General features: G+C 40.3%; 1 protein-coding gene across 1 annotated transcript in view; it reads left to right on the forward strand.

Annotated features, from left to right (window-relative positions):
* The window catches only part of diaph2 (diaphanous-related formin 2), a 350,084-nt gene that overhangs the window by 180,930 nt on the left and 141,475 nt on the right, over nt 1-27,679 (forward strand). The window contains exons 20-21 of the mRNA XM_072395385.1: nt 13,132-13,233; nt 15,997-16,091. Coding sequence (XP_072251486.1) covers nt 13,132-13,233; nt 15,997-16,091 — 197 coding nt within the window. The remainder of the gene's footprint in view (nt 1-13,131; nt 13,234-15,996; nt 16,092-27,679) is intronic.

A 27,679-nucleotide genomic window follows, 5' to 3' on the forward strand; every position in this document is an offset into this window, starting at 1 on the left:
ATAAGCACGTCTCTAGCCTGACCTTTTTTTTTTTTGTAGAAGAATTATAACTCATTAAATATGCAAAATTGAGGCTGGAGCTTTCTGGGTGCTGGCTGTGACTGTAGGCTGACTTTGTGACAGATATAGCAGCACATGTAACTCGTCCACTACCTTGCACTTTGTGCTCCTGGGAAATGAAGTCGGTGTGGGCCTTTTCTGCTGCTTTTAAATCTGTGGAGTCCCATAAGGCAAAGTCCTGTGAATGGCCACTGGGAATATTGTGTGGGCCTCCAGATATAATAAGAGGACAGCAGCCCCCAACAAAGGTAGAGGATGGAAATAGAAAATTAAGTTGGGACACAGTTTGAAAGGGAGGAAGCGTAAGGTATTGCAATTTAGAGGAATAATTAAAAAAGAACTGGTGGGAGTGCTTGTGCTAGATGCTTTGTTTTAGAATTTGTCATCCTGTAGCCCATTAGAATAAAACTGATTTGTAGTATGATGACTGGAAAAAAATCATGCATATATATTAACAAGATTTTCTTGTCAATTTGTTCTGAGAGTTTAAACACAAACTAATACAGGCAAGCACCATAAACCTGAGGGGATATTGAGACCACTCATCCGCCATCTTCAGAAATTGGTAGGCAGAAAAGGTGCTCTGTCCTTCAGTGGTGGCCTACTTTGAAAGTAAAATAGCAACCATTTGAAAAATAGAATGCCAATATGGTACTTAATATGCGTGCATATCAGGCTGGTGCAAAGCTGTAGAAGCGCACCTGAGAGGAATATGAAACTCCTGGGCCAGGTGCTTGTTTTCCCCCCCGAGAGCTTGGGGACCGGAAGGTTTGGAGTACAGGGAGAGTGTTTGAAGTCCTGGAGGATTGTGTGGATGGTGGGTGGTATTGGAAGTTGTGGAAGTCTCGAAAACACATTCTGCCACCTGATCGTCTGAAATAGGCTGCAATGCAATTCCCTGAGTCCTGAAATTCATGTGCAACTTGAGGTGTTACAGATTAATTTTTTTGTGTGTTCTTTGTGGGGGCTCCTTTGAAATTTCGAGAGAGTCGATTTCTTCTCTCAGTTCAGATTAATTTGTATTTTTTTCATGTTTTAAGTTAAACATACTGTTGGTCTGTCCAAAGTGAAATGGCAGAGGATCTTGATCGTCTGTCCAAGATTTCTAATTGATCTTATTATATTTACTATGGGATAGCATGTTTTATTACTTGTTGGTGTTGGTGTCAACATTTATTTGAAGCAGAACAGTGGATCATCTTGCAGGCCACCCAGCCCACCTGGTTGAACTGCTTTCACAGATAACAACTTGTGGCTTTAAAAGAAAGATGAGGCAACAGAAAAGCTCTGCGCCAGACCAAAGGCAACAAAGGGGAAGAAGAAAAAAAATACTTTAAAAGCTTTCGATAACAAGTGTGTATGCATACGCTGGGACCCAAGCACACAAGCACATGTTCTGCATTACATAAGTTATGAGTGTCCAAAAGATGGTTGAAGTATCACTTTTAGGATTATTCCTTCCCTTCTCCAAATAGAAGGCTTATCCTGTACTGTGGGATCTGTGAACCTCTCCAGTCCCAGCCCAGCTGAACGGATCAGTGCGAATCAAACAAAGATATGGTGGGAAGCAGAAAAAGGGAGGACGGAACAAGAATGTAATTGCGGCACACTTTCCTTTCACAAGATTGCGGATCAGTGGCAATTTCAAGTTCTAAAAGCGTTTATTCTTTTGTTTGTTTGACTTCAGGAACGTCAATGTTTTTCCACATCAGCTTTTAGATTAATGTATCATGGCGGAGTGCACACTATAATGTAAACCAGTCATACAACCCGGCGCTGTGAAGCACTTGTTAGTGCACATTTTGCTCCAGAAAGTGTTGATTCACATAGACACATTTCTTCAGTTGAGCCCATTAGTTCAGAGGCTGGCGCTTAAGAGAATGAACCACTCAGAGCACCCAAATTGCTTAAGTGATGTACTTACATGTCAAAGCACCACAAACCCTGCCTTTTAGAGCTGTAATGGCAGTATTTTAGTGGTTTCACAAGAGTGGTATTTTAAAAGCATATCAGCTGTTGAAATGTGATTTATTTAGACATAGCAGAATGCAGTAGAGAATACTACAGTGTAGTATGTTCGATTGTTTGACAGCTTTGTGTCGTTAGACAATGCCTGAGTCTTTTTTTTTCTTTGCGCGGGATACATACGTCCTCTGTATTTTCCAAATAATATCAGGCATTCAGAAGATGTATCTTTTAATAAACAGATTTTGCTTGTTAAAGTCCATATGAATGTATTTTCCTCGCTGATTTTTTTTTGTCCCTTTTTAACCCAGTTCTGTCTTCTTGGCAGCTGGAGAAATGTCATTATGTTTTTTTTTTCCTTCCCCACGATATATCTTGGCAGTGTTTTTTTTTCCTTCAACATTTCACACTTATGCTTTAATATGTCAGAGGGAAATAGGAACATCCATAAAACCCACATGACAACTGACAGTTGGCTGGAGATAAACATCTGGTGCTAGCACAACCTGTGTTTATCTGTTGTTTATGGCTATTAGGGATGAAACTGTCAGAAGTGGAACACTGACAATTTTTTTTCGTGTATTTTTGCACATCCAGTATGTGTATTTGAATATATATATATACATATTTTTTTTGTAGATGTTGTTTCAGTCTATCACACTATCAGTTGTAACAGGAAGTCGGTCAGGCTTCTGCCCGATTCATGTTTGTATTGGAGAGGGTTAGAGATTGTGCTGAAGGCTGACCGTTCTGAAACTGGAGAAAGAACACGTGTTCTAGAGATCATCTTTTGCCATAGGAATTTTGCCTTTTCCTTCATCTTGCAGGACCAGCTGAAGGGCTGAAGCTTGAGTGCTTGCTTTTGATCCGTGCACCACATACGATTTTCATAGTTACCATTTGAAATTCTGAACAGTAAGTCCTAAAATGAACTAATTCTTACTAATATGCCACTTCCACTGAATTATCCTCCACACATGGTAAATAGCACTATGGACTGCCACGGAGTCCTGGAACATGGGCTTTCTATCTGAGCAAATGCATGCACACGTCTATATTTTGTTACTAACCATAAAGACACTCAAAAACAAACTTTTAATAATAAGAAAAAGCACAATTTTGTTGTCTGCACAGTGTTAATGCATAGTTCTACCCATATTTGTAATTATCCTAATCCATATCCTAATCATGGCGAAGTCGGGAGGCTTGTCCTGGAGTGCACACTCACGGGGTGCGTGCAGTCACAATTTTCACTGGCAACAAGAAGCGTTAAAACTGCCTCATTAGGTTCAAAAGTACGATCAACACTGCATGTTGCTAATATCGTCTATCTTTTAAAAGGTCCTCTTGCTTTAATTCACTTCATTTAAAAAACACATTCAGGTGATATCATATAAGAGTAATGCAGAGCTTACAATGCATGTTTCAGGTCAGCAGCTACACTGATCACGTCCTTGCTATGGCCAAGTGGTGTCACCGTGTTTCAGTGTCGTCTTTCTTCACATTCCATTGGCTCTGTAACAGTCTGAGGTAAATAAAATATTGAGCAGGGGATTCGAGGCAGCTCAAAAAAAGGAGACTTTTTTTGTACAATTGAAATGGCTAGCTGTAGTGCCATTATTTCACTTAATGGTGTAATTTAGGGGGAACTATTTAAACTGTTGGTCAGCAGTAAGGTCTTTTATTAGTTCCATCAATTTCTTCAGACTTCACTACACAAAGTAAACTGCCTCAGCAATCCCATCCCTTCAGGATCACATGATACCCATCCAGACAGTGAAGAAGCAGCAGGACTTTAACACATCATAATCAGACCACTACGAGGTGGGCTACACTTAAATGATTTGTGGCCCAAACACCATGGGTAGCCTTAATTCCACTGCAGCACAAGTCAAGAAAACTGTTTCAGTGTTGCTACTGAAGTCTTTGGATCTGTAGTCACCAGCAAAAGCCTGCTTAACATACAATGCTGTGAATCCCCTCAACACGAAAGCAAGTCTGTCATTATCACTAATTAAATATGACATACTTGTTTTTTAATATCGCTAACAAAAGATAATTGTCAAGATTTGCACTGTTTTGTACAACATGAACTGTCAAAGGCTGCACTCTGTGAAGCCAAATTTAACATAACAGATTTTTTTCTTCCTTTAGTGTCACAAAACTAAAATAAGCTGCATTTCAAAGTCAGTTTCACATGAGATGTGTCCATTTTTTTCTGTGTGCATGTTTACAGTTAAACTGTTTTCTCTTGATACTCATCAAGCTGTCTCTGTTTCTCAAGGGATTTCGTACTTTTTTTCAGCTCGTTCTTAACACATTTGTCACAAATGTCTTTTGAACGTTCTATTATGCGCTTATTAGTGGATGATTTAACTTACATTGGGGATTTTATAGCAAATGATTACAATCATCAAGTAGGCCGCAGAGTCTGAGGTAGTGCAGTCGAATTCAGGCTTTTTGAGATCCAAAAGCAGCACTTTCAGATCGAGATTGCTCATGTTCGTCTTTCTCGCATTCCCGGTTTTCTGTGCTGCAAGGTGTTTCTTACTTTTTCTGTGTTGTCAGTTCTCTGTAGTCAAACTCCTCTTCACCATCCCTGACCACATGAACACTGTTCTCATGTGAAGCACATCAGTATTTAACACCTACCATCCATGTCTGTTTGGGAAAAAAAGACAGATTTGTGTTTTAAAAAGGTGAATACGTACCCAACGGTAACTGTAACCATGTTTTAGAGGAATAAAAAGAGGAATACAGCTATACTACGGTTGGCTTTAGTTGGCAGGCATCATATCATTGTGGTCAAAATGCAATATTCGCAAACGAGAGCTCACTCGGTATCATCAGAGAAGAGAAAAACAGCCATTTCAGACATATAAAGGGTAAAACAGAAAACAAGAGAGACCCTCGTAAACATCAAGCCAGGTGAGCAGTGCAACAACTTCTGTGGTTTGGGGAATTAAATGCAGTTCACGACTGAGTGCCTCTCCTTACGCTCATATCCTCCTTTCCACACTTCCACCCCTCTCCTGATGCTGCATGGTGCATCTGTAATCAGCCCATGTATGCTCTGACGCCTTCATGTCACCAGAACATGCTTCTCTGCAGCTGTGTAAAGAATAGTCATCAGGAGGTGGCTCGATGGAAGATTTTACAGCTTCGGTCAATACAGGACCAATCCTTGCTTTTTAGATTCGCACTGGTATGGAAAGGGCATTGTATCTCTTTAAGTAGCAGATGTAGCGCCAGCTGTCTTTAATGCAATTCAGGACTTACAATTATACTGTACATTTCTGTCCCCGTGTTGATTGCCAGGGATAAACCTATTGCTGCTAACAAGCATGAAGTCAAGCTGCCAGCAGGAGAAAAAGTCATTTCCCCCTCCTCTTGTCCTCATCTCCCAGCAAACCTTGACATTTTCCAGCACAGAAATGTGAAGTATTTCTTAAGTCCTTTCACGCCTCAGTAGACAAATTGGATCAACCTATCGGTTAACCTTCACAAGAAGAAGAGATAATACTTGAGCACATTTGTTAAAAAATAAAACATAAGCATGGCTGTCTTTTTCTTGTTTGACAACCTTTAATGCACCACTTACTGTTTTGCTAAGACACACCTACTTGCTTGAGTATTCAAAAAAGCTGCGGTGGCTACGTTATGTTTGTATATGTCATAAAAAGGCAAAAACACAGTAATGATGGAAAATGGCCTAGAACCTTTTTTTCTCTTCTTTTTTGTTCATCACCTTATTTTTCCCTTAAAATAAGCAATCAAAACCAAGAGCAACTTGACTGTACCTGAAAGAGAGAGGGTAAAGAATAACAGAGGTTTATATAAAAGAAAGAGGGCAGATTATGTTCTGTGAGCCGACAAATGTACAAAATGCAACTGAATGCAGTCAAAAGTAGGACAGTCGCTGAACACACAAAGACCAACAGTTTGTTGTTTTTTTTCTCTCTGTAGCAGGCGGTATAAAATACATTCAGAACAAGTTTTGGCTTATTTCATCAGTGGATTCAAGGGTAAAAATAAATATTTTTCAAAAAGATTTAAAGTTAGATTGTTTCTGTTTTAATCTGTTAGGCTATTTATTTAAAATTTTAATTTAGTTGAACTACAATAGGTACATTTTGTATATCAATAATGATATACAAACCGTATAAGATATGTCTAGCACAGGGTATGATGGTTGAGTGCGATGTATGCTGGTTTACTTTCTGGGGACTGTTTTTCCTTCTTTCAGTTTGCAAACACCAAACCGTACCGGGCAGTTTGAGGTTGAAATTTTTATCAATATTTCCATGTGGGACAGCTGAAAAAAAAAATAAAAATGGCGGCCGAGGTCTACATCTTAAAATCTGTAACTTTCAACAACTTCAGCTAGATTCCCGCTCTGTTCTAGGTCCTGTGTAGCATGGTGTGGGTGAGGTAATAAAGACCACAGGGACCTGAGTAATCTTCTCAGTTGACCATGGAACAGTCTTAGCCTTAAATCTCTGTTCCACATCCCCTCACGGTGAGTCAGGCCCAGTTTTAGTGTTGTGTCCTGAATGCTTAAGGTTGTACTGCATGGTGGGGTCCTAACGGCCGCCGAGTGCAGCCGATTGGACCGTCAACTAGAGCCTTCCTACCAGTGCTGACAAGCATTGGGTCACAATGTGCTGCTTTGGCACAACCAGGGAATGATTTCCTCGAACTGATTGGCAGTCAGGCTCAATCCATCCGCTGCCCCCAGGAGTATGTCTCCATGACCAATTTAAGAGGCAGAGTCAGAGCCTTCCCACACTCCCTGCCTTTGAGAGAGTCGTGTGTAGATGTGGGCAGATTAAATATACTTGTTAAAAGGCTGTGCCAAGCCCCAGGTCATTGGCAATGCTTAGAGTTATTGATTTGGGGGATTTCTTAAAATTTTTTTTTATTTGTTTTGTGTTGATTTATATTTTTTTCTGATAAACTCATTTTCCTCTTTTCTTTTAGAGAAAAAGAAAAAGAAATGGTTCTGTGTTAGTGCAGAAGGAAACAGAGGAGATGGTGTACTGTCATTGGGCTTCCTCTCGTAAATAAAATCCTTAAGAATTAGATGTATTGACTTTGTTTAAATCTTACTGTGGATACAGCCAGCCTGGATTGTTGATTCTCATCAATGCCACATTTATTTTAATTTAGATATTTTTCAAGCCTGACCTAATGACCCAAAATTGACCCAAGAGAAGTTCCTGATACAGCTTACCGTCTTCACAGGAAACATTAACTGTGCTCCGTAATCCTTCTCCTCTCCTCTTGGAATAGAAACGGGGGAGGGTCACTGAGGGAGATCTGTGTTGTCTCAATTAGAAGAGGAGGCGGTTTTCTCACTGGGCTCTGCTCCAGGCCCAGCTGTGTACCTTCCACCGTGGGATGAGCCTCTCCCTGCATACTGAAGACATTACTGGCCACAGGTCAAAGTGTCACTCTGTGGGATTCTGCTTCCTGTTCGCACACCTTTAATTCAGAGATCTCAGATAAACAGAACCAGATGCTTTTAAAGGGAGGGCCGATAACTGTTCAAACTTAACTCAACTTGTCATACCTGGTTGAACTGGTGCACATTTTAGTTTTTTCTACAATCCACTGTTTCCGTCGTCATCATTATCAGCTATCTCTCCCACTCTCTCATCATCATTAGGCATGATGATGGTTGCATGGTTGAAAGCTCCCATCCTCCCTGCTTCCTACCCCTCCAAAAAACTGCAGATCCTTTCTTGTGGTTCACCTTGACATAAGGGGTACTTTCAAAAGGACTTGGGAAAAGGAGCCGTTGCTAAGAGAGATTCTGATTTCTTTCACAAGGCGGCATATTTATGATTAATTATAAAAATGTATATCCACTCAAATACCAGCCGGGGAAGCTGAAGATTCATATGTATTTGGTATTCTGTTTTAACGCTGCTGGCTTGCCAAGCTGAAAGTGAAAGAAATTGTATCAAGTGTGAGTAAGAAAGGGAAGGGATTGCTTTTTTTCTGAGTGGGAGCGTGCTTTTAAGATCCAAGACTGTGGGAGGAGTGGGGTAAAGCTATGTAACCACACAGCAGATTGACCTCAGGGTTGAGAACAAGACCTCTGTTTAAAGTGAGTGAATGGAAGAAATTAATCAACTGTGGATTTCAGTGGTCAGTTGGTACGCTTAGCTCTACAGTGGACTCTCTCTGTTTTCTTGCTCTCTGTCTGAAATATATAATTTTATACTTTCCTCTGATACTTTTTTCTACCTTTCCATTCTATCAGAAGTCTTTTCCCATCCATATGAATTCACCAATGCCTTTATTCACTGTTACTGCTTTGCCCCGTACAGTATATATGTAAAAAATGTTTGTACATCTAACACCAAGTTCTGTCTGAACTGAATTTCTGCGGCTGAGGCCGGTGACTTTTCTGCAGTTCTCCTTTAGAGAGGCTGGCTGCTCTGCAGTAGCCAAATCCTCAATGTGCCTCTTTGACAAGGAGGACGGGGCCCATGTTTACAGGCAGATTGCACATTTGAAGGAATAAATTGCCTGGTAGAGATAGCAGACTCCACATTGTCTGTTCCACTCTGTGTTCCTTTGCTTTTAAATATGTTTGTTGAAGACCTGTCATCTGCAGTTTTCTGTTGTTTCTTTTCAAGGCCTGCTCTTCTGGTGTGTGGTGGTGGTGGTGGGAGGGTGTGGGGGGTGGGCTCAGCCGGATGGCTTGTGTCCGGAAGTGAACATGTGGTAGTGTTTAGCTTTGTAATGCCCAGGGTTTTATGGACGTCTTGAGGGAGATATCACATGGAAGGCAACCAGGATAGTGATTCTGGGCCAGCAAACACACTAGATGTCCAAGTGTTGGAGAACTCTTGTTATCACAGAGCTTCCCAAGGGTATACCTCAGTCCAAGACCCACACTCATGGATGCCAAGTCATCCTTAATAAGCCAAAATTGTTGTTTTTTTTCTTTTTTTGTTGCTCAAACATTTATGTATGTTTTTTATTGAAACTTAACCATTTGGTTGACTCCCTTTGGCACAGAGCAATCTTTAACTCTCCTTCAATTAATGTAATGTCTGGCAATTCTGCTCACAGAAGGCTTTTCTGCATGTGGTTGTGTTGGCTGGCTTATCATACTGAATTTTTCCTGTGTTTTGTTTAAACTTGGTTTTGACACACTTCCTCCTTAACATCCTTCTCAAAGTGCTTTACCATGTAAATTGTAACCGTTATTGATTCCTAGTTGCACCTCTCTTCTTGAATTTTAATTGCCCATGTTATGTCAAAATCACTTGACCAGATTATTTCCCTTTTGAGAATCACCTGTCCCAAGAATCAGCTATGTGAAAGCTGTACACAAAACGGCGGAATGCAGAGACTCGAATGCATTGTTATTAATTCAAAAACTGTCTGTCACAGCACTCACACATAGTAATTCCAACCAAACAACAATCTATATGTGATTTTGCACTTGCATTTGCTTGTAATTAAGATTCTGTTATCGCTGCGTTTTCATCTGACAGCCTGGCGCAGAAATAATGTATCCCTGTAAAAGAACTCCATTGTACACAACGGCTTCAAGGAAGCCAATGATCTGCCAAAAGCCCTCCCACATTGTTCCCATCACAAATGGCTCTCTGCTGCGTGACTGCTTGAGAGATTCCATTAGCAAATATAACTCTTTGCATGAGGGATGGCATTGTTGTCGGAGTATTACATTTTAGCCACTGGGCAACTAATAAAACACGTTTAGATATTGACAAGGACTTTGATCAGCTGTTGCGGACCTACACTGTTGGACAGGTTAGGCTTTCTCACTTGAAAAAGCAACGGAATGAGCATGCATACCTAAAATGTTATTTTCTAGAAAACAAAGTAAAGAAAACTTCTAAGTTTCAAGCCAAGTGGAAGTGGAGGTGGGGGGGTTCAGTCACTATCTAACTGCTTCAATGTTTTTGGTTAATTTATAAATCTTGCTCTATTGTTGTGGCCAACCATCTGGGCACACATCACCCATACTCATCCTCTCCACACACCTGGGACTAGTTATGTGGCTGCTTGAATGTGAGCAAGCCCTTTTAGGGCCCATCAGTCCGCATGCAGTGCTCAAAGGAAATGTTCGAGTTGTGGCATAATTGAGTCAGCCAGAAAACACTATGGCAGAAATCAGCCTACTGATGCCACCACTCAGTACCCAGCAGGAGAGTTCTGAGCTGCACAGGATGGCCTTGAAATTAAATTTGCTCGTTTCAGATTTTTAAAGGCACTGTTTTTCTATTTAACTTTATAAAGCATGTAGCCCCGGAGGCAAGGGCGAAGACAGCTGACCAGAGTGCTGAGAGCACCCTGCTGTGAGAGTAAGGTATACCGCGGTGAGAGATGAAAGTGGCAGTAGAGAGAATAGATGATAGAGATTTTAGAAAACAATTTGGTACAAAAAGCAGCCAAATTCCCCTTCTCAGTTTAAGTTGCTCTTTGTCTTGAGGCCACTCTCTGAGGGAGGTCTATGTTTCCTCATGTTCTTTATTTTCCTTGGTTCTCTAATTTCTTTGTTCAAGTCTCTTGCCACAGAAGACAAATGGCACGACTTTTTGGCCCTGACTGCTTACTTTCTCAGTCTATGTGAGACAGGATATTGTAGAAGTGTTTTGGTTGTCAACGGATTCATTTATGAGCTGATTGATATTTATTTTGTGTCTTTATCATTTGGTGGGTTTTGGAGGAATCCAGATAAAAAGAAAAAAAAATGCTGACACAGTGTGGGAGAATTCTATGTACTTGCCAGTCACCTACAAACAAAGGCATAAAGAGGATATAAGACCTATTTTGTTCTCATTTGAGAACAAATTGACTCACTGACTTTGCAGTAAGTAAAGGGGCAGCCTGTTGGTATTGGTGTATAATCCCTTTCGCTTTGTACATATTTACCTCCTAAACTGATAAGTCACAACTTTAAAACCACCTTCTTTATATTATTTAGGTTTCTCTCGTGTCAGAAAATGGCTCCGGCCCATTGTTGTGTGGTTACAGGAGCTCTGGATGTTGGCAGCGGATGTTTTGGGTGCCACAGGTTGCAGAATGCAGGTCTTATTGATAGGACCCCACAGATTCTCAATCACATAGAGATGTGAGGCCTTTGTAGGCCGTTTTGATGCATCAGGCTCATTCCTGTGTTCTTTAAGTTATTCCAAGTGTTCTGCGAGAATTTGTGGAGATGAGTGGTAAGTGCTGAAGCAATTTCCACAAGAATGCCAAAACTCAAGTTTTTCCCGAGCCGTGGGAAGGCAGAACATTTTAATATTGTGACTGAAAGTTGTGGAATTGGACTTGATTTAGTAATTGCCTGAACACATGTACTTCATGTTTCAGCCTGTGAAAACCGATCATAAACACACACAGTTTAGTTCCCTTTTGTGTTTTCATAGCTGTTAAGAACTGTATATTCTTCAGAGACTCGAAATTCTTGTGTTACAAAGTATTATAATTCTTATTCTTGGCACAGTCTGACCCAGAAAAAAGAAAGTTTTCTGCTGCTCTTGTTTTCACGATAAATCATTGAATGTGATGGCTTTGCTCCTCTATTTAATAATTAATCGTCTAGAAACATCTACTGAAATCAGTGTATGAATCTTCAAGAGAAATAAATGCTGTCTGTTGTGTTCTGTTTTCTGACTGGGTGTGAAGTTAGTCAGCTGACTTCTGTGAGATCCCAGAGAAACATCTTAATACTCTAATATGAAATCACACTGCACTACTTTGTGTGACGTTGGTTTATACTTAACGCCGTTTTAGCGCAGCTTATACAGTAAACAACTGCATCCCTGTTGTGATATGTTGACAGCACACAGTAGAGTTAGGTAGGTGCCTTAAGCATTGCTTCTTCAAGCTGCCCATGAGATGTTGCCTCTTTGATTCTTTCTTCAAATATGCAAGCCAGCACTGAGGGAACAGATTGTTTGTTCTAGATTTCCTTTGAGACTCCCACCTTGGGCTTAAACAGAGCAGTTGTGATGATTAGCAGCAAAGTGCGCTGCTTCTCACAAACCATCAGGGGAGTGGGGAAAGATCTAAGGAATCTACTTTCTCACATTGCTGCTTCTTTATTGTGAAAAATTAAAACTCTCTCCTCAGATCTGTATTTCCACTTGAAGTGTTGACCTTTGGCTGTGTACATGGACAGGTGGGTTTTTACACAAACCCGATGTTTTTGCAGTGCACAAAAAGAGAAATTTGTGCTGACATGCGGTGTTTCCTCTCTGTGGAGATTAAATAATGTCTCCATTATGAAAACACCGTCTCTTCATTCAACTTTACCTACGGAGTTCAGTCACAGACTTAATACAATTTTTTTAATTTTTTTTGGGGGGGGGTTGCACAGTTTTAGAGACAGGGACTGTGGGAAGGAGCTTTGCTTATCAACCATCTACTCACTCTTGCAATGACAGAAATGTCGTCACAATGAAATGAAGAGAAAGACTGTTTACAACACTGTCCTGATAGAAAACGTGATGGTAGTGCACGGTTATCTTTCCATTTTGTGTCAAAGGGGCCCAGCATCAATCCCATCTGCCTAGCAACCACTTTCTTTTTCATCACATCTACTGTGAACAAGGAAATGACACATTCTTAAAGCTTAGCTGCAAGGTTCCCATGTAGTTTATTTTATTATTAAAGTGTAGAATTTGAACAACTTTGTTGTCATGCTTGTAAACATTTTTCTTCTGATCGATTTGTATCTATTTTACTTTGGATTATTGTATCATCTAAATGTAGAATATATTACAAATTCTGATCTAGCAAGCAATTTAACTGATCAGTTAGATTGCTTAGATTGCAATCTAAGCAATCTAACTGATCAGTTAGATTGCTTGCCAAGTATAGTTTAGTTAAATAGATTTATGGTGTCATCTTACCCATCTTGGCCTTTTCGCTCACTTTTTTAATAGGTATTAACATTCTGCATTGTGATATCTGACAATTACTTGTTTTTGTTGTATGAAACAGCTCATGTCAACATTGTGACGATGCAGTATGCTCTACAGTTTTGGTTCAATGCATTTTATTTTCTAGAAGTTTTTATTGAAGTATTTATTTTTTCTTTTCTTTTCCCTCCAGTGAAAAAAGAGTTAAAGGACACGACTGATGCAGCAATACCACAATTCAAGAAAAAGGCAAAAGAGCTCCGTATCCTGGATTCCAAGACGGCACAGAATCTTTGTAAGTAGTTTGCTATAAATAAGCAAATGTTTAACGTCGTTGCTTCATAAAGCGTTCTGTTAAGCCATCACCTTTCACGTCAGCAGTGCCGGTGTGACTTTACACCCAGCCTCTACTCAGCTGTGAGTACAGCTGCTGGTGGAAGAGAAAATTAGAACCCTCAATTGGAGGATATTGATAAATGAGACCTTCCCAGATATTCATAGAATTTTAAAAAGACATGATTATTATTAATTTATTTTTTGGCAGTAGCATAGAAGACGATACAAGCTTGTCTTCTTGTGCAAACAAAATATCTACAGAACTTTTCGGCTGAAGCTCCAGGTGAGTCTTTTAAACCTCTAGGATCCGAAGCTGACTTCTTTAAACAATTAGTTGATACTGGTGTATTTACTTCACCTGCCAAGCTTCCCTTGATGTTTCCGTTAAATGTGGGTCAGTAACAGGAAGGGGCATGTGGCGTGAACATAAGGATGATACGCAGAGGCATGTGTTTGTATTTGTGTGTTTGTGCATTTGCAAATCACGTCACTGTGCTTGTGTATGGGCTGTGACAATGTTGATAGGTGTCACTGCCATGTCTGATTACAGAGGCAGCAGATGGGGTCGGAATTTGGCAGGCATCAAAAATAAGTGTTGAAATGAAAACCTCACCTTCACATAGGAAATGGGTGGGAAGCGTGTTGTTGTACACAACTACGCAGCTCTCCTGAGTCGCCTTGACACATTCCACAGCATCATATATCATCTTCACTGCCAGCTGTTGAACTCGCCAAGCTCCCTGTTCAATTTTGATGTGAGGGTTCAGTGACTGGGAGGGATAGTAGGATGACATGAGTGATTGTGATGTCAGTGTCACTTTATGTTTCTTGGTATAATGATCATGCATACCACTATCTGATAAATTGTGTCAATCTGTCTCTAAATATTCACCCAACACTATCAATAAGCTACAGTTTGACTTGTGGCTAAACTACTGTATTATACAAACTGACTGACTTACATTTACAGCTTAAAAGAACATATTTTGGGCATTATTTGTCTTTTGATCATCTGCTTGTTTCTACTCACTGATCTTGGGTCTAAGGGTTCTTTAAATGGATGTTCTATAAAGTCAAGCTCTTAAAGATGACCCAGACTGAATTATTTTACAATAAACAAGTTATACTATATGTATATACATACATATAGTACTAAATGCTTACATGAAATTACGATCAACAATAATAAGAAAGCATGTATGCTTTATCAGGGTCTCAAACATTGCCCTGTAGTTTTTGATTTCAACTCTTTGGTACACTGCAGGCTTGAAACTTTACATTTTGCACTCTATCATTCATGTAGCTTTAATTCTGCCACTTGAAAGCAGAGTTATGAGATGTTTCAGTCCACTTTAAGTCCATTTTTGTTCTATTTAGTTTCTAATAGTGTTAAAGTTGAAAAACATATTTCTCTCCAATATATTTGCTTAGAATTGCGTTTCCATGCAGTAGCAGTTCAGTTCAGTGTTTGGTATGGATTATTTATTTTATCATTTTGTTCAAATTGGATGGTTAGACTCTTAATAAGATATCTCCCTGTAAGCATCATGAGCACAGTTACTATCCAAAAGCAGTTTTCTAACACTAAATTATTCCTCTGTATTATCTAATTAATTTCCAAAACAAATGCTGTTAAAATAGTTTAAAAAACATTGAATAGGCAACAGCTGTGGAAAAACACTGTGCCACACAGCTTGGGCTCCAAACAGCAGCTGTTTCAAAGAGGGGCGTATCCCTCTCAACACAATCACTGAATGAAGGAAAAGTCTGAGAAACACTACACAGTCTGATTTTTTATTTTTTTTTTGTGTGTCGGCAGGGGAGTGGGTTCAGTTTATTTTTGCTAAAGAGCACACCTGAAAGGTATTTCACTGCAGAATCTGCACTAATAAAGCCGACACCTGCACCACTTTAGCAAGTTCAGCCGAGTTGGGATTATGTTAAACTTTGAAAGACTCCAGGGCTTTTAAAGACACCAAACAAGTGCAAGCTGATGGCACACAGTACCGGTACAACATAGAGCAAGCTGACGCATGGCACTGTGAAGTGGGGAAGTCAGTGTAGCGTGATTTCTACCACGACAACAGCGCACATATATGCAGTAGGTTTTCTGTGTAAAACACTGAAATGGAGAACAAGGGGAACAAAAAAAGAAAGGGGGACAACAAATGCACCACGTCTCTTTGTTGCCCATCAGATACAGACATCAGGTCCCACTGCTACAGTCACATAGCAGCTGTTGAGTGACTCTCCTCCAACTCATTACCAAAACTCCACCTGTGACTTCCACCTGGATACGCCATCAGCTCCAATTTCCAATGTAGCCACCCCACCTGGAGTGTGAAACACCCACCAGGCTTCCCCCCTGAGGCAAATTTACTGTGCCCCTTTGTGTACCCCAAACAAAAACATGTTGCTCTCCCAGATGACACACACACATTGTGACTACAACTACTACTCTTCTTCTTCTTGTTGGAGCTGTTGAAGATTAGTTAAAAGAAAAGCTAAACCAAACTCACAGAATACATAACGCTTTGGCACCTGGCGGGTAAACATTGATGTTTTCTTTTCCCATTTTTGTCAGGGTGACATAGTTTGTCCAAGTGGCATGTAAGGTTTGTGGTCATTTTATCTGAGTGATGGGAGCTGAAATGTCTCTTTGAACCCTGCAGTCTAATAAAAAAGGGGAGGAAATGACTCTCTTCTCTGTACATCACAACAGCAATTTTCTTGGGCTCGTTCCGCCTGCCTTATGAAGAGATCCGGGACATTGTGCTGGAGGTAGACGAGGAAAGACTGAGCGAATCACTCATCCAGGTAAGACCGATGTGCACCTTGGTGTGTTAGCTTCTTTACTCACTCATACACTTATTTCTACACTCTTAAAATGAGTGACCTTGTGTTTGCAGTCGTGTGAAAGTTTGCAAGAGGAAAAAAGGAAAGAAAATTTCCTCTTGCATTCAAGGGAGAAGATAATTTTTGTGTCTGGTGAATAGCTCTGTGACCCCATTTTAAACCTGCTATGGTTTGTTTTTGGCACAAGTCAGTCTTCTCATTCTCATGTGGACTGCAGAGACCCCCCATTCATCCTTTTATAATGGATGGTGAAGGACAAGGCTTGGCAAAGTCTCCTCAGCTCCACCCTGCTTCCCTCTTGCCTTTGTCTCCAACCATGATTGATGAGCTTCCTAAAGGCTAGTTGTTTTTTTGTTCTCATTTCATTTAATTTTTTTTCCTCGTCTCAAAAAACATTAATTGAAAACAGGGCGGGAGCATCTGAGGTTAAGAGGCAACACTGGGCAGTATTAGACTCAATTTTCACTAATGCTTCTTGCACTGTCCTTGTGACTAAAGGAGTCATGTTGTTTTCTGTTTGTATTTTATTTCATCAGTGGGAGGTGTAGACCTCAAACAGAAGATTTGATTTTAATAATGTCTTGGCAGTGATGTACAGTGCTGTGTGCACGGCTGTGTACAGAACTGTTGTTGGTTTTTTACAACCAGCAGTGGGCTGAAGTCCAGAGGTTTTGGGGGGCGGGGGGGTAGCTATGTCTTATTTGTGCTGATGTATTCTGTATGTCCATTCCCACATAGCTTATCAACAAAGACTTGCACAGCAGCTAGTCTGCCTGCCTCCCGCTGCTTGCAACATCAACACCAGTATCAGTATGGAGAGGCAATATATATTTAGATGGGGCCCATCCACAGAGCTGCCCTGCAGGGCTATTATTTTGAGCTCTGATAACCTTTAATAGGCTGGTAATCTGGCAGAAAGTACAGAGTGTACATTATGAGATGGCAACCCACCCCCCCGCTTTGTGAAAGAGAAAGGAAGTTAAGGTGTTGACCTTTTTCCGCCTTCAGCCTTTCAGTTGTCTGTATCTGCCAGGAGAGCTGTGTCCCCTGCAAATCCCCACAAGGCCCGCAGCGCCAGACAAAGTAGTTGTACTAGTATAGAGTAGTCGGCTCGAGTTACAGGGAGAAGAAGCACTGCATCCACCATCAAACAGCTGTCATTAAACTGACCCTGATCTGACTGTTGATAGTCGCTACACTGAAGCTGGACAGCAGCCTGCCCTATCAGCAATCACTTGAATATTTGTCAGTATTCAGAGCTGTTTGGTAATCTTAGTCACTAACATATGCTGTTAAAGAAAGTGATTAACAATTAATGATCTAACTTGGAAAGAAAAAAAAGCAGGTCAAGAACAAACTACAGCTTTTAATTCTCAGATTTCCTTTGTGATACAGCTGTAACCTACAGTGTGAATCGTGTGCATCGCTATGACCGGTGGCTGAGGTTAGTCACAAAAAAAAAAGTTTGCTTCCTCATGCAAACGGCTAATCATCCTACTTTCCTAGATTTTCCATTGTTGCGTTTACCTCCCCATTTCCCTCTTTAATAAATGTGAAGCCGGGCAGTGCGGCTTCTAACAAAGAGGCAGGCTCAATGAGGCTTATGAGAGCGAGCATGTGAGTCAGCAAAAGCATCTGGGAACCAAGCTAATGTCACAAAGGCCGGAGGGAGGTGGGAGGACGAGCTGAGTTAACTTTTATCAGTGCAGAAAGATCCCACATCTGGCAAATGTCTTGCTGTTAAAGACCAACTAAACCTTGAGCAACGCTTGAAGGAAAAACAATTACTTTTAACCTTTGCTTAATTTTGTGTTTACTTGCCAGAACTACTCTATCATCCCATATCGATCTTCAGTGATTTTTTTTTCTTATTTACATTTAATGTTATTCATTAAAATGCCATCTATTCAAACCCTAAACAAATTGTAAACATCACATTTGTTCTTTTGTTGTATTCTTCGTCTAATTTTCAACAAATTCAGCTAATGTTTTGTGTTAGATTGTTTATGTTTGGAACTAAATCTTTGAATTAGAAGGCCTCTCCGAAATATGGGGTACATCATCCAATTCATGGCCCATTCATAAAATACTGATTGTGCTATTTTCAATGTGACTCACATCGATCTACACGGCACCATTTCTATACAGTGTTTCAGTAGAATTTGAGTCAGAGACATGAAGTCAATGCTCATCCTGCTGCTACATCTTATAAGATGGTTTAAGTCATGTGAAGTCTTTCAGACATCTGTTTTAACCCACAGACAAAATACCATCTGTGTATTACCGGTGACGCATGTATTGTCTAGCATTTTAAAATGTAATCTTGACTTTCATTTGAAGGTTGAAGGCAAATGGTTTCTGACAGGAAGCACAATTTGCTCCACACAGTATTGTAAGATTCTTCTTTGGCGACAGGGAGAAGCAAAACTAACACGGGTAATTTTTATTTACACCGAAATATCGCTAATTATATACTTAGATAATCTTCCTGGTAAAATAAGAATGAGGTGATTATAAAACCAAATCATGCAGAAACAAGCTCGTGAATTCGGCAGAGAAAGAAGCGACACATGCCAGAGAAATGCAGTTACAGCCATAGTTAAAACTATACAGAGGCACTGATGGGGAGCAAAGAGACCTCCTGCTGGGTGACACAGTCCTGAGTGTGGGCTCCATCTGCACAGTGCTCATCTACACTCATTACGCTGATTAATCACTCCACACCACCCACTTTAAGCCACACGCCAATCACCATTTATCCACACAGACAGATGCACATACATACACAGAAGAAGGATGTTATTCCATGGCTTGGCAAAGACAGAAAGGAAATGAATTTACCCTCTTGCTAATGTTAGAAGGAGTGGGTGATTGTGTACATCTGAAATAATAGGAAGTAAACCTTGGGTTTTTACTGGCTGAATACAGGGGACACATACAGCACTGTGCAGAAATTCTTCAAATCACTAAAGACAAAGTAACATCATCAGCAGTTGCTGATTATAGGGTTACTTGAGATGAATTACGGTAAACAGAGCACCCCTAAATCAAATCAAGACTTTGATGTGACCACACTTTGCTGTTTAAACGACACTAGCTCTCCTAAAGATGAAAGACTTTTGCCGGTGTCTCCCCCTTGAATGTATTTCATGCCAGGGGGTATGCACTGGGGGAAAAAACTGAACAGATGATGTGCTGGGATTGCATATTGGCGCGGTCGGCTTCGGTCAGATGGCACAGCAGGCAGTCTGCAAATTATTTTTGCGCTCAAATTTTGTTCTGTCTGCTTGCTCATTAAATACTTGCTCCGTAATCATTAAAGGGATCTGATAACATTGTGTACACATCACATCTAGAGCTAACAGGCAATGCCACAGATGCCATGTTTTGAAATTACTGCACAGAGGCTCCCAAACACAAAACAGTGTACAGAATTCTGAAAGATCTTCTATTTTTTTTGCCCACTGTGACTGCACATCTGTAGGGGAAACATTTACTTTAACACAGTTGTTTATCTTTCAGTATCTCTGAAAAGATGCCACATATCCTCTGTGAATTCAGACTCTCCCAAAGAACTTGTTGTCATGCTTTAAAATAAATGTGACTTGAACAGTTAGACCTAAAATCCCTAAAACCTTTGCATGGCACAAGATGCAACCTAGGGGTGGGCATATGGCAAAAATATCATATCACAATTTTTTAAAAATAAAATCACGATTTTATCACAATCTTAAATTGAAAAATGAAAAACGGACAGTGTTGCAGAAGTATTTTCGGCTGGGCAGCTCGGTCAACTACTTGAAGCAGGCGTTCGATCCCCTCCTTTTTTTTTTTCCTCCTCCTCCTTTCCCCTCATTTTCTACTGCTTGAACGGTACCATATCTTTTGCCAGGCAAAAAGTAACTGCTTCTGTTACCGCTTTCTATCGCTTGCTTGACTTGTCACACGGAGTGCCTTTGTAAAAATGCCTGTGTTAATGTTGTCTGTTTTGGTCTAGCTAGCTGCTGCCTCCGCCTGCGGTGCCGGTGCCGTCGGGCCCCTCGCTGTTTGGCTCTCAACATACTGTTCTCAACATCCTCTTCAACAGGTTTGTCGTGTTGCCACCCGACGTGCGAACCGTTTCTGTGCAAACTTTGCTAATTACATTTGCTTGCGCTTGATTAGTTGCGGAAAATCCAAACCAATTCCAAATAATGGAGGTGGAAATTTTTTTAGCGACCAACTCCTCTTTTTGCCTTTCAGCAATGGCTCTCCATGCGGCTACCGCTACACACACAAACAAGGAGAAAAAGAAAGTGCGTCATTGCCCGTAATTCGCTGTGATAGGTCGGTCAGGTTGTCGACGTAATACGTCTGGTGCGTCGGTGCATCAGCATGGAACTGCAATTTATAGAACGTGCCCTAGACGATCCCACGATCTCTGCAGTTTGACATATCGTTACGGATTGTCTTCACGTTGCAATCCTTCACGATTTAATATCGTCATATCGCCCACCCCTAATGCAACCTTTATTATCTTTTATCAGAAAATGTTGAACTATTGTTATGATCTTGTTACTATTACTCACAAAGCAGTCTCCAATTTACCTCTCACTGACTTTTTTGTTTGTTTTTCAATGTGTGTACATGATAATGCTATAATGGATACAATGAATACTCTAACCTTGCAGCAGTTCAACAAAGCACATCTATATCCATGGACAATGACAAACAGTAATAAAACACTAACACCTCTTATATGATACATGGATCAACTTTATTTACTTTACTGATTTTGCAATAATGATGGTTCTATTTTAATATTTTAACTGGTCTTGGAGCACTGGAGGAAAACAAGCCACCGCAGAACTCTTATCTGTTTAAAGTTCAGACAATCAAGCAGAGAATTAAAAAATGGAGGGGGGGGGGGGGGGGGGGTAGTGAGAATGAAAGAAATGGAGGAAATGAGAGGTGTTCGTAATGTATCTGAAACTCTGTAACTCAATCTTATTATCTTCCTTCTCCGTCGACATGTCTAATGTAATGATTTGTCAGCAGAATGTGGCAGTGCGTTGGCCTTGAAGTACCCCTGCGATGTGTCACCCTGGCAGAGTGGATAGATAGAAGTTGATTGGCTCTCCTTATTCTGCATTAGGGCCCATCAACGCCTCAGAGATGATGTACACATCCCTGAATGCTGGCAGACAGTCCCGGCTCTCACCATTCATCCCTGCTCCATATGATTCCTCTCAATTCCACACTAATTTCCATCTGCATGCAAACATGCATATGGTTCATGCAAATGGTTAGACGGTGTCAGTCATCTCTTTGTCTTTCAGTCCCTGCACGGTTGTGTCATTTTTCATCCAAACAATAAATATGTGTTAGTTCCTTGCTCATGTGAATACACAAATCACATTTGCATGCAAGCTACCTCTCTTTCACACTCATTGTCTCTGTTTCTCATTTACCTACCGTATTCAAAGTGCTGGTGGACAGAGGTCACTTGTATATATCAGGTCAGCCTCATCAAATTCAGAAAGGCATCAGAGTCACCCTGCTATCATACCCCCTTATATCAATGAGATCAAAAGGACATTGAAAGACAACAATACGCATTGACTCAGTGGAAACAGGTAGAGCTTCAGAAAGGTCTGCTTTTAAAGAACTGACAGCTTGACAAAGCTTTTCATTGCTATTGTTGGTGGGCAACAGAATCAGCAAGGGAAGGGTCCTGTGGACCTTGTGTATGCTTGAGTCAGGTCTGTGTGCTTTGGGCTTCAGGGCCCATGGTTGCATTGTGTAGTTTGGCATCGTAGGACTACGAGTTCCATAGTTCTTTTTTAGCTGTGTCCTTGCTGGATTCTTATTCTTCCTCACTTGTACTGTTTAAATCACAACATGAGTATGCTCATGACCTTGCTCTTATTGATTTAAGCTATCCTTCAGTGTTTGAAATTCTCCCAGAGTCTGTCACGGCCTCTTTGCCCCAGAGTGACAGCTTAACTGGCATGGTGGTGGTGCTTGGTCCTATTCTTACAGCACATTTACTACAGAATTTCTACAGTGTTGTAGTAAACATGAAGATGAGTAAAAGTAGCACCAGGGTTATATTATATCTGACAAGTTAGTTGAAGTGCAAGGCAATGTTATCATCTTAGTTTTATTGTGAATTATAAAAGTGCTTGGTTGTTTTCAAGAATTGTAAATTCTTGATAAAATGTCTGTCAAACTTCAAAGTTTTCAAGGTAGCTCAGAATTTATAGCAAGCTCACCAATTCGAACTGTAAAGCAGTGCAGGAGTTCTTTGTCTGCTTTGACAACAGGTGCTAGAAGTTTGCGAAATAAGTTCAAGTGGGTGACAGTGTTGGTATTTTTGTGCAACTCATGGTTTGGCATCTCTAACAGGAACTGTGTCCAAAGGCGTTGTTTGGGATATTTCATACAGTAGAGGGGATTTAGTGGTTTTGGATTTTCGGTATTTAGATGAATGTTTTGCAAATTGCGACTTTTTTCCCTTATTTCTCTTATGCAAATGTTTTACCGTTCATTCCCTCATTGCTTAATCGGCACATCCTGGACAATTGTTCTTTGTGAATACTGTTGTCTACAGTACACGCTGTACCATCTTCTAACGCTACCCCAGGCCAGAAGCTATTTTAGGTCTTTTCTCGTCCCATCAAGTAAACCCAGTCCTTGGTTCCTCATGCACTATACATAGTTTAGCATTTGCAGAGTTCATGTGATGTCCATTCAGAGCCTAATTTAACCATGTCGCATCAAAGCTCATCACTACATTGACCTCAATGAGTCAGAGCTAATGCATATCACAAAGGCGGTGGATTTAGTGATGACAGCTTGAGTCGTCTAATGAAGAACGAAGAAAGCTGTTCCTACTTATACATGGATCTCTGCAGGTATTGAAAATTTAGGCTTTGACTAAATAGAAGCAAATTTACTCAGTTTTCTTAACCTACGAGATCTACTTGAAATACTTGAAATACTATTCTCTTCTTTAATTTAACTTTTTTTTCTACTTTTTTTTGTTGTGAGCAAGCTATCATGAGTGGAAAACTGGGCATTCACTTTGTTATGCGAACTTCGTTCCTCAGCTGAGGAAGAAGAGTGTCTCTTCTTGATCTGCAAGGATGCAAATGTGAGAGATGCAAGGACGGATACTCTTGCCTTATATTGCTCTAAGTTTCTGGGTTCGAAAGATTCTCTGTGATGGTAGAGAAAGAACAATCTCCGGTTCACTGGGAGTGAGAGGAAACAGTTGGCATCGTGAAAAGTACCGTGAGATTCGGTCAAAGGTTGACTGAAAAATCATATATCATTTTCACTAATCAATTCGATAGAATGGCATGTAAGTAGAGCAAAAATCAATATTTGATATTGCTGTACTTTGCCTTTAAAACACTTGGACAGGTGCTTTTGTGGTTGATCGTTCCAACCATCCTTAAGAACATTCTGCACTTTGTTGGCTTTGAATATCTTTGTTTCTTGTCTCTGTTCCTGTAATCTCACACTGACTACTTGATGCCGAGGTCAGAGCCCCGCTTGCGCCTAACAATGAACCGCAGAGCTTATTCTTGTCGCAGCGGTTAGTTCTTTGTGATTCTTGTTTTTCTGACTTCACATTCATGCAGCTGGAACAATGCAGTCAATCAAATGATTTTAAAAAGAAGTGTTTCAGCCTCAGTTACCTACCATTATTGCAGAGGGCTGTATAGTGAGAATTGCTGTCAAATAAACTTAGACACTTTTGTAAGCTGAGGTTGATTAGCTCTTTTTCCCACCCCTACTCAGAATATGCCATGTGATCATGCAGCTTGAAATAAGAGTCATCACTAAATGTTTTAGCGCGCCCAGTTTTTGGTGCGTGTGTGGTAAGCTAAGTCTCATCAGCAGATGATATGGCCCTGGGGGCTTGTTTTGCAGAATATCAGAGTGGCTTCTCAATGTTTAATGTCTGCCAATGTATTTTATATTATCCCATCTTCTTTTCAAAAGGAAAGGCTAATGACTAACACTGCACCGCTGCTATTCATTTGTAATTAGTACTGCCCTATGTTGTGTGCAAATGCAATATATCAAAGAAACACAGAGAGTAAAGTGTCCAGCATTTCTTGCTCTTAAACTAAGCATTTCCTAATGAGTCGGTGTGTGCACATGATTGTTGCTGTTCAGTGGCTGACCTCCCAGGGCTTTTAAATAAACAGTGGGAAACATTTGGATTGATTGTATGATTTAGGGTGAGCAGTAGGGTGTTACACATGTTAAAAACACATCCCGATAAAGCAGAGAGAGCGAGGGCAAGAGTGCAAAAAAGACTCACTGATTCAAGATGTATTTTCATTTAGAAATAAGAAATAACGATGGGGTCACAGTATATTTATATTTCTTCCAGGTACCCCCTTCTCAAAATTTGTTATTATGAATACAATTTGTTTTAATTTCTAGAGCAACCAATATTACTTTAATTTCCAAATTCTAATGCGTTAGAAGTGACCTTGAAGGTGAACATCGGGCAAAATGTTGAAGGTCTGCAGTGACTAGTTTTAGCTTTTTCATTCATTTACATGAATATGTAATGCCTCTGGCACATACAAATCACACCTGCTGTAAAAGATATTTTGGTGCTCAAACGATATAAAACTATTATGTTGCTTTCCTTTCAAATTGTCACAAATGTAATAATCTGTCACACAGAATCCTAACACTCTGACTGGGTTTGTCTGGGTGAACACAAGTGTTCTAAGCTCTTGGCTTTGCACTCGTTCCCCTCGGCTCTCCATGGCAACAACCTTTCCGCCAGGTCTCACAGGAGTCTTTCGAACTAGCCTTGCTTGTTATTATTATTTATCTCTCTTGTCAATCATACACATCACCACCGTGCTCATCCATATGCATGGCGCCATCATTACACGCGGTTGCTCATTGGCTGCAGGGCCTGGCAGTGAACGTCCCAGCCTTTGTTCACTGCTGTAACAGGTGATTGTAGCAGACTGGCACATTGTCGGGCATCATTTTCACAGCGTAAAAGTGCACATGTGGGACAAGGCGATAAGTATGGGCATGTTGGATTAGAGTTTAAGCAGGAGAAACGAGTCCCCCATGGGCTTAATTGTGGTTTATTTTGGCACCCGGAATATAACACTTCTGCATCAAATGCTAATTTAACAATGAAACGTGAAATACATTATGCGGATTTACTAGTGCTGGAAACATAAGACAGGAAACGAGGGGAGGTGTCGGATAAACAAATTAAAGGCAAAAGTACAGGCAGGGGAAAGAGAGACAGGGCTCAGTTTGGTGCAGTATCAAATATGCTTCAGAAATGGATGGCCAGGACCATGGTACTACATGTACTTTTCACTGATCATCTCCGAGCCGCTGATCTCCGGCCAGAAAGTCCTGGCCAGGTACATCGTCTTCAGGTTGAATATTGATTAAAGGCACACACATTCACACACACACACACACACACACACACACACACACACACACACACACACACACACACACACACACACACACACACACACACACACACACACACACACACACACACACACACACACACACACACACACTCAAAAGCATACAGAGAAGTGAGTCAATGCACAGTACAACAGAGCAGTTAAATTTTGATTATGTGCAGTCCACTCAGCTCCTCCTCTGGTGTATTTTCATAACTGAGTTATGAAAAAAAGAAAAGACTGTGTCTTTGTTGCTGTGACAGATGGCACATCATTCAAAGAGACACTCTCAGACAGCAGAATCCACAAACAAATTAATTTCTATTACTGTTTTGCATGCCTACCCTCTTCTTATTTGATTGACAGTCTCATAGACTGCCTCTATATTAGGATGACTATATTGCCCAGACAGAATGTTCATAAATGAGGGACAATTACAGTGAAAAGTGCATCCATACTTTCTCTACTTTGAAAGCTGAGTTTCAGAGGAAATGCGCTGCATATAGCTCATCAGTGTAGTGGGTAAAAACAGTTTCATTGTAACTAGAGGTGATCATAAGTTCATTCGATGATGCAGTAATGGTTTCATCTGTTGATCCCCGTGGCTCCCAGGTGATGTAGATAAACATATGCTTTGGAAAAACAGATTCCATTTTTTAAGAACTCTGTCCATATCTTTTCTTTCTGTGTGTTTGAACCTATATTTGCTTTCTAGTTTCACTCTCACTGCATTTTTTTTTTACGTGTTTTTTAAGCATTCAGGTGTGCAGAAATTTTACATATTGTAGTCTTAAAAAAACAAATTTAATGTCACACTAAGTCTGTCAGGTTTTCCAGCCCCAAAACTCAAATTAATCCCCCCCCCCACACACACACACACATCCTTCTTATTACCCTGTTTTCTTCTCTCCCAGTCTTTGCGTCTTCCTTTTCAAGTGCATTTCTCATTTAGTTTAATACGATTTTAGAATCTGTCACACTAAGTTTGTTGCCTGTCAGTCTGCCACTGCAGCTTTGCTCACAGCGAGATTTGAGGTGTTTGTGCGCTTTGGCAGGGTGTAAAATCTATAAACTATGCAGTCTGTACGGTTGATGTTTATTGTTTAACACTCTCACCTCCGAGACAAGATTAGCCATTTCTTATTGTTGTTTGTTCCGTTTATTTTTTTTTCAGTAAGTTGGACTAAATTGCTGAGAATGTCACCCAATTCTCATGCATGTTTTATTTAATAGACACTAACGTGGGCGTATGTGTTACTTATATATTTCAAGTTTAATGTTAATGGTTTTTTTTATAAAAACATTGAAGTTAACTTTTTAAATGTGGTTGCTGCCATACTTCATTTTACAGAGTATTATCCATCAGAACTGCCCCAGTTTTATAAATAAAACCTCAGTTTGATGGCCTTTGGTTCCACATATTCAGTTTCTAGAATTGTTGCAGCAACCTTTTATTTGAGATGAATGCTGTCTACAGCTGAAGAAAGTGTATTGTTCAGTTAGAAGGAGGAGGAAATAATGAAAATGCACATTACTGTCTTTCTCTCAACGCTCTATGGTTTGCAAAATGTTGAGAAATCTTCTTGTCTGTTGATTAGTTAGTTATTGATTTAAACTGAAGCTTTCATTGAGTAGCGAGGGGCCAGGTAGGGATCCTGCTGAGGTGTTACGACAGGGAGAGGGTAGTCCCTGGTTGGTCTTCGCTATAGAGCACGGCTTAAATACCATGTGTGTTTCTGTCTCCATAAATCAAGAAGGAAAAAAAAAAGAAAAATCACATCTGTGAAGCCACGATATATATGGCTCTTCTTCTGTTATTTTTACAGACCTTTTGGAAATGAGCGCAGATCATCTTTTAGGCAGCATGTGACCAAAATTATTAAGGCCTTTGTTGTTTTGAGAAAAGCTGAATCAATAGACTTTGTTTTAGCAGTTCTCTGGCTTCCTTATAGTTTTTTTTTTTCTTACATGCCATGATGTTATTTTTCGGGTGGGCTACTAATATTGTGTTGACTATTTCATTGTTGAGTCAAAGTGTGACATGGCTTTCCAGTAAATCTTACACTACAGCTGCACTTCATTAGTGTA

This window comes from Leuresthes tenuis, unplaced genomic scaffold (assembly GCF_036924035.1).
Source record: "Leuresthes tenuis unplaced genomic scaffold, fLeuTen1.0.hap1 SCAF_11, whole genome shotgun sequence".
NCBI classification, from domain to species: Eukaryota; Metazoa; Chordata; class Actinopteri; order Atheriniformes; family Atherinopsidae; genus Leuresthes; species Leuresthes tenuis.